We start from the raw sequence: 12,442 nt of genomic DNA, 5'->3' as shown, positions 1-12,442 counted from the left end.
TCAACAAGATCTATCCCCTGGGGTCAGGCTGAACCTCATTTAGGTGGGATGTTAGTCAACCCTTGGTATAGTGGTATAGGCTTTACCACTGGGCTGTCTCCTTCCCTACCCTATGCAGAGGGACAAGGACAGTATGAGGACAACAAAAGTGTTCCTGGAGACATGAGCATGACCATGAGAACAGAAGAGAGGAAAGGGGACCTTTAAGAAGGGGATTCCAGGGAGAAGAGAGAGAGAGAGCAGAGATAGATCAGAGCGAAAGCAAGGAACTGCTGCTGGTTTATACAGAGGAGAAGGTATCCAAAGAATGATGGGTCTTCAACAGCCAAGTGCCCACAGGCCTTGGGAGAGAGGTCTCAGCCCCAAAGATGATAAGAAAGCGTCTGTGAACACACAGATACTTTGTTGCAAAAGAGTGAGGAAGTTCCTGTTGAAGATAGAGGTCTGAGGCAAGGCTGCCTAGAATAGAGGTGGGGAGAAACAAAGTGTTCAAGACCAACCGGCTCAGGGAGGGATGGGGCCAGCGGCTGTATGAAAGGCAGATGCCACCAGTCACACTGACTGACCGGTCAAATCAACAGATTTATCCAAGTTTAAAAGAGTCACATTACTTTCAAACCTGGCCTGAGAGGAAGTCCTGCAACTTTTGAAAGAGCATGAGGTGGGAGCTGCGGTGAGTCTCACCTGCAGCCGCTTGTGGAGGGGTTGTGTTCCGGCTCCGTCATCATCAGTCTGAAGGCATCAGGGCTGCAAGAACAGATAATGACAGTGCCAGGGTCAGATCGCTATATGCCTCTCACCGCATCCAGCCAGGGACAACAGTCTAGGAACATCACACCAGAGACTTTTAAGAGAATAGCAGGTGCACAGGGTGATGGCTTTGAGATAAAGTCCCTGCCTGGCATGCCTGATGCCTCATGTATGGTCTCCATGGCTTCCCACAAAACAAAAATCAGGGCTGGAGAATCAGCTCAGTGACAAGCACTTCCGGAAGACCCAGGTTTCATTCCCAGCACCCACATGGCTGCTTACACCCTTGTGTAACTCCAGTTTCAGGGGGGGTCTGATGATGCTCTCTTATGTCCTCTGTGGTCACTAAGCACACAGTGGTGCACAGACATACATAAAGACAAAACACCCATACACATTAAAATCTGAAAAAGGAAAATTATGTTAAAACTGGAACAGAAGATCTTCAGATATCAGGAGAATTGAGCACTGAGAGATGGAAATGCAAAAGGAGCCATCGTTTTCTGTGACCTGCTTCCTAGGTGTGAGAGCAGCCACCTCCAAGATCTCGCGGGACTGTCTGTCAAGTGGCATCAGACACAGAAATGCAATGACTGCAGTATCATTATTCAGAAGGACAGACCCCAATAAATATCATCTACAGAATCAAGCTGTGCAGCAATCCTGCAGGTCAGTACTAGTACTTGCTGCTTGAAGATGGGCAACAGAAAAATAAGGAGGAAGCCACAGGTGTTCTGCGTGTGAGGGTCTGGCCTGAGGCTGAACCTACCTCGGGTGAGTGCTGGAAGGTTCCATTAGCATCCGCAGCTCCTTTCCACTGTCATCACAGTCACTGCCCTGAGAGTCCCGCCCCGTGGAGCAGTTTTCATTGGTTTCATTTCCGCTAGAGCCACTGCTCATGTCCACATCTTCCTGGAGCGCAACCTGGCTGGGCTGAGGCTCCCCTGGTTCCTTGGTGGGGCTGGTGGGACTAGGGGGGAAGTTCACGTATCCGTTCATGTCAGGATGAGGCTGGGGAAGGGGAGAATATTGCAGTCAGACATTAAAAGGCACCAGTGAGGCCAGGGATGAAACTCAATAGTATAAATCATTGATCTAGTATGTGTGGGGCCCTGGGTTTGATTTCCAGCATCAATGGCACAACTGTCATTTACTTGTGGGCTCATGTGTTCCCGATTCCTGAGCTCCTAGTGACCCTGGATCGGGAAGACAGCTGACCTGAGAGCCTTAGCTGGGCCACGGAAGTGCTAACACCTTGTCAGCAGACACACAAGGACACTGACAGTCACCCAGGTAGGGGGAAATATAGTTATGCTAAATGGTAAGCAGGGCCTGAAAATCTTCGTTCGACTCAGGTGACATTAAGCAGCGTGGTCCAGCAACAAGTTCACCACAGCACAACATGCGTTACAGAGAAGCTGAGGGCAGCAGGGTCTTCTGGAGAGAATGCTGTTGGGTGAGGGCCTCCATGAGGCTGGTTCAGAGGGCATGCTCCAGGTGCTAGGGGCTCCAGCACTACAGGTATCCTGGCTTTGGCTTAAGGTGGTGTGAGCAGGGAGGAGATTCAAGTTTACCCAGCCAGGGCAGTCAGCACCACTGAACTGCCATAGGACTTGGTTTACATTTGGCTGGATTGTGGGGCTAGGGGTATGTGGGTAGAAGGGGTAAAATTCCACCACTAACAAAGCATTCATCGAAACCTGAATTCCCTGAAGCGTCACAGACTTAGTGATGAGGGGGTAGGCATACCACCAGATAGGAGGCCACAGCTTAAAGAGACTGTTATGTGTCACTGGGAGAAAAAGGGAGGGTCAGGGATAATGTTTCTAATAGGATCCTGGCAGGAAGTAGATGCCACTTAGGCTGGGTCGCATCAGATTTATGCAAACAGATAAAAGCAGTTAAGGGCTGGGTGCTGGGCCTGGGAGATGCGGTTACACCACTCAAGAGGTTAGGGAAGAAGAAAGAGCTAAAGAAATGCAGACCACTACAGATTAAGGAAGAAATGCCTGGCCACTTTCTCCTCCTGACCTCTACTCTCAAGCATATGAGGAAGCTAGAAACTAGGGACATGCTGACTCTTCTGAGGAGGCCAAGTGGCGGCAGCAGGCTCACCTTGAAGATGCAGCATCTCCACTGGCTTCCTAGCAGTCAGGAAAACACAAGCTGCCAATGCAAGGTGGACACAAGCCAGGTCACATTATAGTCACTGCATGTGCTGCATGCAGGATTCCATGCTGCAGGTGAGCTGATGGGGGAGGACATTCACCCAGGGCTGCATAAGATCAGGTCGCAGCCAGCTCCAGACTAGGCTAACCCAGGATGCTCCTGTCCTGTCCCCATCCTAAGCTTAGAGGTTTCTCTGTGCTAAGCCCACTGTGGCCTTGCCTGTCTGAGGCATGTGCTCAACCTTCCCGGGTGGGACAAAGACAGGAATACCTCCTAGATTCACGTTCCACACCATTTCCCCCATAATTCATGTAAAATGACCAAACATTTAAAACTGCCGGAAAAACAGTGTGTTTTTCAGGAGCCCAGGAAATCCCAAAAGGGTCCCACTGTTTGCCACCAAGCAAAGGCATATCCAGGTGTAGCAGAGATGGGAGCAGCAGTTCACCAGGGTGGCACTGGGGTCTCACACCTGCTGGGTTGCCCCACACCCTAAGGATCTAGTGGCCAGCACTACAGATCCTCCCTTCCCCCCCCCCCCCATGTCCCAGTAGGACAAGTGGAGAGTGTAAACACTGAGAAGATGATGACAGACAACTGTGGGCCACAACAGCCTGAGGTCACCTAAGGGCCATACCAAAAAAGTGGCCATATATGCAGGAAGCAAAGCAGGTCACATCCAGTCAAGTATCCTGGTGATGGCATCATAAGGCCAGCATGATCCTTCACCCAGCACCTCTCCAGGTCTTACTCACTGTAGGGTTAACTCCAGGGACATGGGAGCCACACAGAATCTGCTATGTTGTTTCTGGGGACCAGCTGAATGATGAGACTTTGTCTGCCCACAAGTAACAAGGGCCAAAGTGGGGCTTTCAAGAAGATTCCAACAGAGGATGTGAGGTAAAGGGAACACTCCTCCACTGCTGGTGGGAGTGCAAACTGGCACAGCCCCTTTGGATATCAGTATGGAGATTTCTCAGAAAGTTAGGAAACAACCTACCTCAAGGGCCAGCAATACCACTTTGGGGTATATACCCAAAGGATTCTCAATCATACCACAAGGACATGTGCTCAATTATGTTCAAAGCAGCATTGTTTGTCACAGCCAGAACCTGGAAACAACCTAAATGCCCCTCGACTGAAGAATGGATAAGGAAAATGTGGTACGTTTACATAATGGAACACAGAAAAAAATGACAGCTTGAAATCTGCGTGCAAATGGATGGATCTAGAAAACATCATATCGAATGAGGTAACCCAGACCCAGAAAGACAAATATCACATATACTCACTTTTAGTCATAAAGCAAAGAAAAACCATTCTACAATTCACAACCCCAGAGAACCTAGACAACAATGAGGACCCTAAGAGAGACATACATGGAAAGTAGAAAAAGATAAGATCTCCTGAGTAAATTGGGAGCAGGGAGATCATGGGAGAGGTAGAAGGGGAGGGGAAAGGAAGAGAGGAGAATGGAGATAAATATATAGCTCAGTAACAACATTAATATACATACATATACATACATATATACACACACATATATGTATATATCTCCAACAAAGAAACACAGCCACCCAACAGAGAGAGGAGAGCAACTCAGAGCAGACAGCACCAGTTCTCCTCATGCACAAAAATTCTACTGTCAACAGGTTTGATGAAACGAGCAACTAAAACTGAGATAATGCCACTGGCCAAGACAAAAACACATCAGAACTGATTTTTTTTTAAAAAGACACAGTTTTGTCAAGAGGGGAGAAATGTCTGTGGTGATGGGGGGGGTGGCAAGGGGAGGTCTGAGAAAGTAATTTGTCCTGTTGCTCCTTTTGGTATGTAGATCAGGATGGTCTTGAACTTGTAATCCTCCCGCCTCAGCCATCCATGTGCTGGGGTTACAGAGATTATGGGTGCACATATCATACCTCTCTAAGAAGGGAAAGGTGACACTGCCAAGCAGGAGGAGAAATCATGAGAAAAACAGCCATTTTTGCACAGAGAAAATAGTTTTCTAGAAAAGTCTTAAAATACTGAGATAAAGACAGGTTTGAAACTACCAACCTGCAGATGCCCTGGGTGCCAGCAAAATCATGTAATAAAAGCCTAGCAACCCCAGAGAAAGATGTATTTTCAAGAGCAAAGAGAGATAGTAGTACCCAACGAGGAAAAAACAAACACGTGACCTGTACAGGAGGCAGGAGGGTGCCAGGCTGAGGCACCAGGAGGCACCGTTTACACCCAATGTAAGGAAGAACTATGCAGGGAAGGGAGGACACCCCAGACAGGGACCTGCTTGCTGTGTCACAGAGAGAGTGAGTTTGTCAGTATCCCAAGCCATAGGCAACATAAACGCAGCTCAAGTCAGAACAAACTGATTTCTGGCCTTCACTTTATTTTATTTTAGCAGTTTGGAAGTTAGGCTTAGTTTGAGGAAAGAGGGAAGGGAGGAGACTTTCAGCGTGTCTACACATAGGCTTCATGGAGGGGATCTTCCTACAGAGATGCAGGAACTGATGGAGAGACCACCAGCACCAGGAAAATGCAAAGGAAGAAGTTATTTGACCCACTGCATAGTGATGGCTCGGTGGAGAACAGCTGGCCACAGAGGCCTGGAAATGTTATCACAGAGACTCCGGAAGGAGGGTGTGACCTTTCCTTCTAGGAACTGAAACACAGAAATGCCCCAACAAGTTATGAGTGCTTAGTCTGTGGGACAACAGAACCCAAGCAGTGCCATAGGTGTGTGTGTGTGGGGGGGGGGTCGTCCTTGTCCTTGTGTGATACCTGTATCACGTGACCACTCTGGCCAGATGCCAGCCTCAGCTTCCAGCCTGTACTACTGCCTCCACTTGGCCCCACTGCAGTCAACACAATGGGAGAAAGAAATGATTCTGGTGAACAGATGTTTCTTATACTAGGCTCGAGAGGACAGACTGTGTCTGTAAAAGGCACTGCAGATTCTGAGGTCCAGCTGTGCCTGGGCATCTCCGCTACCGATCCAGCCACCCTCCAGTCTGGCCTGTGTGTATATTCTCACTCCAAAGACTTCGCACTGTTGTTGCCTCTGGCCCACAGCACTCTCCTCAGACACTCGGGTAACTTCATCTCTGTCTCCCTGTTGGGGGGTTGTATCAGGATGATGCTTCCATTCTCCATTCCCTCTAGAGAGCAAGGTGTATAAGAGGCAAGAGTTCGAGTGTTTCCTGCTGGACCCCTAGGGCATAGCACTTACTATGCCTGGGACTCTGCACCAGGGAGCTCTGTGCACCTGCCAGGAGAGCCTGGGACTGCACCCCAGCACACTTAGCATCTGCCAGGAAGAGGGGATTGGCATAGTGTAGAACTCTGCATCACAGAGCACTGCGTTCCCACTGCAAGAGGCACAGCAGTATAGCCTGGAACACCGGAACACCCAAATTTGTGCACCCACAACAAAAGTGCTGTAGGAGTCCAGGACGAGCCCAGGTAATCACACTAAAACCACCGGGACACACATGCAGGCACGGCTTCCCAGTGACCGCTAGGGCCACCTTCCAGCACACTAGAGCACAGAGCGCTCCTGGGGTTCACCCAGAACATGGGGGACCAACAAGGAACTAGAGCACACTGGATATGAAAATTTTCTGGGAGACATACAGGAGCAGTGGGTCAGGGCTTGTGAGTGGGAACTGGGAGAGAGGGACAGGAGGTCCTAGCGGCACGGGCACCCTTGATAAAGACTTGTCCCTCGAGTGCCTGTGTTGACTCCAGGCCTTCCGGGTGGGCGTGCAGTCCTCCCGAAGCCACCAGGATGTGTTCCCTCTTGATCCCTAGGATTCTAGACCCCATCCATCTCATCCACACAGTCCTCCCCACAGGTGAGCAGCCCATCTTTTTTGCCTTAGTTTCTGAAGGTGGTGGAGCGGCAGCGGCGGCAGGCAGCTGAGTGAGCAGTTCAAGGGGGCCAAGCTCTCTGTCATCCGCCCGCTCTTCCAGGCTATGTGGTCTTGACAAGTTCCTTAGCCTCCATGCCATGTTTCCCCACCTTTATGATGGGAATGAAAAGAATCCCTCCTTCTCATTGGCGCTGGGAGGATTAAACGGTCTGATGTATCTGGAATGTGATATATGACTGACAAGGAACAGCTTTCCATCTTGGAGCTAAATCATGACAGGAAAGCACAGGCAAGTCACAGAGTAACTGAGGAAGGGTGAGGGAGTTTACTGTGGAGCAAGGTGGTAGCACCTCTGGCTTGCATACAAAGGACTGGGACACAGACCCCATTCTACCCAACCGCACCCCTGGTGCACCGTGGGTGTTCTGTGTTGCTCAGTTCCTGGGACTCCTAGTTTGTGTCTGGCATTATCAATTCCTGGGGTGTGTGTGGTGGTGGTGGTGGTGGGGTCTGTGTGAACAGGGTCACTGTTGCCACCAGGTTACCGTAGAGAGGAAAAGAAACTTTTTTGAAAAGAGGGCCAGGCAAGAATGGCAGAAATGTAAGGCAACAAACTGAAGCTAAGTCTTCCAAGACCTCATTAATTCCAGAAAATGGACTGCTCAGCATGAATGGCTCTGACGGGCTGACATCAGTTTGCCAAGTTGGCAGAAGCAGCTGCTGCTCCAAGCAGACTTTGGTCCTGGTCAAGCACTCTGTCCCAGCCCTGCTGGGTGGGCAGGAGCCCCTGGGAAACAGGGTACAGTCTCAGGGAGGATTCTGGGAGGGAGAAGGAGACCTTGGCTGAGACCCTCTTGGCCTGAACCCACACCTTCCCATAGCCACCCACTAGCCTCGCCTGTGGACAGAAGCCAGCCTGAGGCCAAGAGTTAAGCTGGGCTGTTGACCGGGTCACTTGGCCATGTTCATTCTCCTCAGGCAGACAGAGGCACATTAGGAAACTGCAGGGAGTCATGAGTCTGGGGTGGGAGAGGGTATCCCAGGCTGGCTGCTGGGAGCTCACAGTATTGCAGCTAGCTACACTTTCCATAATAAATAGTTTAAAAAAACAAAAACAAGCATGAAAAAACAGGTCCTGGAAAACAGAGCCTGAACAAAATGCCAGCTTCCAGTGCTATCAGGAACATAACATATTAACTCCCTGTCCCCTGCTTAAGAGGAAAATAAATACATTTTCTGAGGGAAATGAAAATCAGTAAAGAACCTACTTCCTTGAAAGTACAGACGCAGACATCTAAGGTCCCAGCTTGGTCTGTGTCCCTGAACTGAACACGCCCCTCTAACTAGTCTGCAAGAACAGCTTGAACCTGGCTAATCACAGGCCAGCAAACTCTGAATGTTTCCTGACTTTACATAACAGGGACCTGACAGCCTGGACCTCAAGTCTGCAAGCCTCATGGTATTGTACAACCTCAAATATTATAACATGTTTTCTACTTCCTGGTAGAAGCCAACTCCCTGGGGCCTGCCTGCTGTAATCTGGAGAAAATGTTTGTCCTGTTAAATAAACAGCCACGCTCTCCATGGTGACGGTTGGGTAACGGAGGAAAATGTGGCCAGGGCTGTCCAAATAAGGAGGGGAAGGAGGCACGCGGGCGGGGCACTGCCTTACAAGGACTCCCCCACATGCTTATTAATCTTACCTATGTTGAAGTACCAAGCTGTAGAACAATAATGTGCCAGGATGGCAGGTCCTGGTGATGGCTGAGGTAGGAGGAGCTACTTGAACGCTGGTGGGTCTAGGAGGCCCAGGCCTTTGCCCTTGGGGACTTGTGCTGTTCCTATTTGACCAGGTGTCGCAGTGAACGGGCCCTGTTTCTTCATACAGCCCACTGTGGTAAGATAATGACGCGAGGATGGCAAGACGGCCCAGTCTTGCTGCGGAGACTGCTGATCTCAGTTTGGTCCCTGTAACTGACTCCTTCAAGTTACCCTCTGACCTCCACATGCACACGTGTGTGCACAAACACACACACATATCACTTTTTTAAAAAGTCAGTCGTGTGGCCTCTCTCCCTACTTCTGTCTTGCTCTAGACTCTCGAGTTGCCTACAGTGACCGGTTTGTTATCATACTTCACATGAGGGCCAGCTCCCCAGAGGGGCGGACCCTGGCTTGGGAACAGGCCAGCAGAGGCTCTACCCTTGCTTGTTCTCCCAGGAGTCTGCTGGTAGGCAGCTTCCCACAAGGGTTAGATGAAGAGGGGCTCCACAGGGAGGTGGGTTGCGTGTTTCTAGTCACCTAAGCCATTTTCAAGGGCAGCACCGACATCCAGTGCGACTCTTTCCTTAAAAGCCTCTAAGCTCCAGGCCCATCAATCATTCATCGACTTCCCAGTGCTGGAGCTGAGGGGCCGCTGAGATTGAATGAAATTATACCATTATGATAAGCCCCACACCTCCCAAGGTTTTCTAGAAGGTTCAGTGTTTGAGAGAAGCCATATAGCAACAGGAGCCTTTCCTACTTCCTTTAAGCACACCAGATATGCCTCAAACCGTGACGCGATGTGACACCAGGCAGAGAGTTTCAGAAACGTCTTATCACTGAGAAAACAGTCCACAGACACGGTACTCCTCCAAACCCTTGAACTGAGTCAGATTTCAGAGGCTGCCTCAGATGAAGAAACTGAGGCCCAGGATAGGTCAAGGTACCCAGTAGCTGCCCGCTGGCTGATGTGGGGCTCCCCTCCTGTCCCGTCCCCCTCACCCCTCCCACCCCCGATGAGCACTCCGACCTCCACAGAAAAGGCGAGCTGCATTAGTGCTATACAGTGAATCACAACGAGATGACAGCGACAGATAACTGCAACCACCCACAGTGCCATTCCACGCTGGCACCCTGCGCAGCTACCACTAAAATAAAGTAGTCCCTGGCTTCATTCAATTTCAACAACTTACAGAAAGCGATTGTGTGATTTAAAAACCCGATTTATTAATTCAAGACTTCAGGCAGACTCTCATCCCTTATCAGCCAAATCCGACCTAGACAGTCCTCTTCCTGCTTGCACCTCTAGGAAGCATGTGGACCAAGGAGGAGAAACTGATCCTGTGACGGCCAGACCTGGTTTAACAGTGGTACAGCCTGCCAGCCTGTGTCTGTGCCTCGCTGAGCTAGGGGTTACCCTGGAAGATTTCCAGGGAGCCTTCTGGCTCTCTTGTTCTGTATGAATCACCTTTCCAAACTGGTTCCTTGTGTATACGTTACAGAAACCTTGGCAACCAGGGTTCCTGCAGGGGAAGCAGGCCACCGCCCACCTCTTGGTCCATGTCTGTGCTTGACAGCTAAGGTATGATGTCCCAAAGGATGACGTGACTGCTCCAACTCAGAGTGGACCCCCCTCCCTCCGCCACAAGCCCAGCCCATCTGGAGACAGCGGGCAAGGATGCCACAGAGGACAAAGTGGGTGGACAAGATGGTCCCTCTGACCTCGGGGGTCCCCAGGCGTGGCTTGGCACTGGGGGCTTTCTCTTCTCTGCTTAGCCCCTCCCCCACCGCAGGGGATCAGCGGCTAAGAGCGGTCCTTCCCCAGAGCCAGACTTGACTCTCCGGACTCAGAGCAGGAAGCCCCTTCTCAAGGGACCCTCTGTATCCTAGTGACAATTTGCAGTGACCCCGGCCCCCTTGGACATGACCACGGGAGTGGAGGCGGGGTGGCGGATAAAGAAACTCATTTAAAGAAACGCAGTCTGGTGTGGCGATCTCTCCACGGCTCTGCGCCCTCCGACAAGATGCCTAACTAATCTTCCCGACCTCTGTGCCTAGACCTGCGAAATGGGGGCAGCAGTGTAAGGCTGGAAGAGGGTCAGCGCGTGGTCCCGTCTGCATTCTGCCGAGTTGCACCCATCCTCACGGCCGCCTACTTCTGGCGCCGGACCCCAGCTCCAGCTGTCCGAGCCGCAGGTTACGTAAGCCGCCCGCGGTCGTCCCGGTTCGCGCCACCGCCCGGCGCCGCGCCACTCACCGCTCCGCCACGTCCGCCGGAGCGTCCGTTCCTCTCCCGGCCGGTCACTCGGTGCGCCAGGCCTGCTCCGCAGCCGCCCGGAGCCGCTAGTCCCTGTTGCGTTGCCGCCGCCGCCGGGTCGCCCTCGGCTGTCACATAGTGGAAAACGTGACCGCGCGCCCTGCGCCCGCCCCTGCGCGCACCATTGGTTGTGGTGCCGCCTCATCTGCATATCGGCGGGGCGGAACCTGAGAGTGGTGCGCGTCAATTGGTTGAGACGCCCGTCGCTCCCTTTACATAAGACGCACATGGAACTCCATGTTCGCCTCCCGGGTTCCTCAATGAAGACGAGGCCGGCTCGTGCGCCCCTCCGCATCATGGCGAGTGGGATCGTCCACTTCCGGCCCGCGGGTCTTCCATTCACCTGGCGCGGCGGCTGCCTGCTCGTCCAGGGCGGAGTGGCGCGTACCAGTGCGGGCGCGGGGAGGATTTATGCCGGGCCTCTACGCAATTCGCGCCCAGTGGAGTCGTGGGGCCGGAGCCCGCGGGCCTACCATACTACCGCTTGCGGCGACTTGTCGGATCTGGGTGCCCCGCAGGACAGAGAAAGCTGTCTGCTGGCACCCCTCGCTCACCCAGCCCAGTTCATTCATTTCCTTTCTCATTCATTCATAGGGAAGCGCCGAAAGACAGACAGGGCGGCCTCTCTGGATGTGCTGCTGCACACCCACCTAGAATATCCTATGCTCCAGGCTGACCGTCGGCCAGAACACAACGCTTCCTTGTAGCCTTTCTTGTTTTTGAAGCCCTGTGTTTGTTGCAAGGGTGTATACGGGGAAATAAGGTCATGATAACTGGGCAGAGATAAAAGGAAGAAGTGATTCCCCCTGCCCTCAATTGCATAGAGAGAAAAGTCTGGTGTTCTAAAGGGGAACGTAACCCAATGGGATGGTGTTGTTTATTAACCTTACAGGCCCTATGGAGGCAAGGCACTTGAGGGTGGGTAAATGGGGAACGCATCTGAGAAATCAGAACTTTTCAAAGGTGGAAGCTGCAGACGCTCACGTGGCAGAGTAGGGAACTCGCCAGGGATAGGGCAGCCCTGCCCCTGTGACACCTTGGCTTAGGCTATTTGCTGTTTCAAGAGCAGTGTCTGAAAGCATATCAACCATTGAGGCTCCCGTTCAAAGGGCAAAGGAGGGAGTAGAACTTCCCTGGGACTGGTTTGAGGCCCGAGATTTCCTTGTATGACACAGAACCATTTAAAGACTCTGAAAGTGTTAGGGTGTGACGGGGGTATCGAGGTTGTCTTGTCTTTGATGGGTGAAAAGGGCACTTGGCACTGCCCAGGAGTTGAAGCCCAGCAGCATCCACTACTCTGGGTCTTCCCCTGGGGTCTCCTAGGAACCAGGGATGGGAAACAAAGCAACCATTATAAACAGGAGCCTGTGAACAAACTAGTGGCCACTCGTCTACACAGGCTGCTAACCCACATTCAAGAATTCCTGGGTGTGAGCCACTTCTTTCTCTCTGCCTAGGCAGGACAGGCACACAATTCTTCAGATGCAGATGGAGCAGATACTAAGTTCACCTTAGCAGCTCTCCCTGAAGGAGCCCTGGGAAGCCAGATGTTGCCCCACACTGCAGAGAG

At 51.8% G+C, this 12,442-nt stretch overlaps 1 protein-coding gene across 5 annotated transcripts in view; it reads right to left on the bottom strand.

The window, feature by feature from the left end:
• The window catches only part of Per2 (period circadian regulator 2), a 46,408-nt gene extending 35,462 nt beyond the window's left edge, over nucleotides 1-10,946 (bottom strand). For 3 of the 5 annotated variants that reach the window (XR_009056659.1, XM_057761321.1, XM_057761322.1), the window contains exons 1-3: nucleotides 10,813-10,946; nucleotides 1,520-1,761; nucleotides 685-747 (exon numbers count right to left, since the gene is read on the bottom strand). Coding sequence is in view for 2 of the 5 variants with exons in the window: in XM_057761321.1 (XP_057617304.1) it covers nucleotides 685-747; nucleotides 1,520-1,749 (293 nt within the window). In the remaining 3 variants the exon portion in view is untranslated. Of the gene's footprint in view, nucleotides 1-611; nucleotides 661-684; nucleotides 748-1,519; nucleotides 1,762-10,812 lie in introns of those variants that run through there. The other 2 variants (XM_057761323.1, XM_057761324.1) reach the window with 2 other exon arrangements.
• Between the last annotated feature and the right edge of the window lie 1,496 nt (nucleotides 10,947-12,442).

This window comes from Chionomys nivalis, chromosome 2 (assembly GCF_950005125.1).
Source record: "Chionomys nivalis chromosome 2, mChiNiv1.1, whole genome shotgun sequence".
NCBI classification, from domain to species: domain Eukaryota; kingdom Metazoa; phylum Chordata; class Mammalia; order Rodentia; family Cricetidae; genus Chionomys; species Chionomys nivalis.
This window is presented reverse-complemented; position numbering and strand designations above follow the sequence as displayed.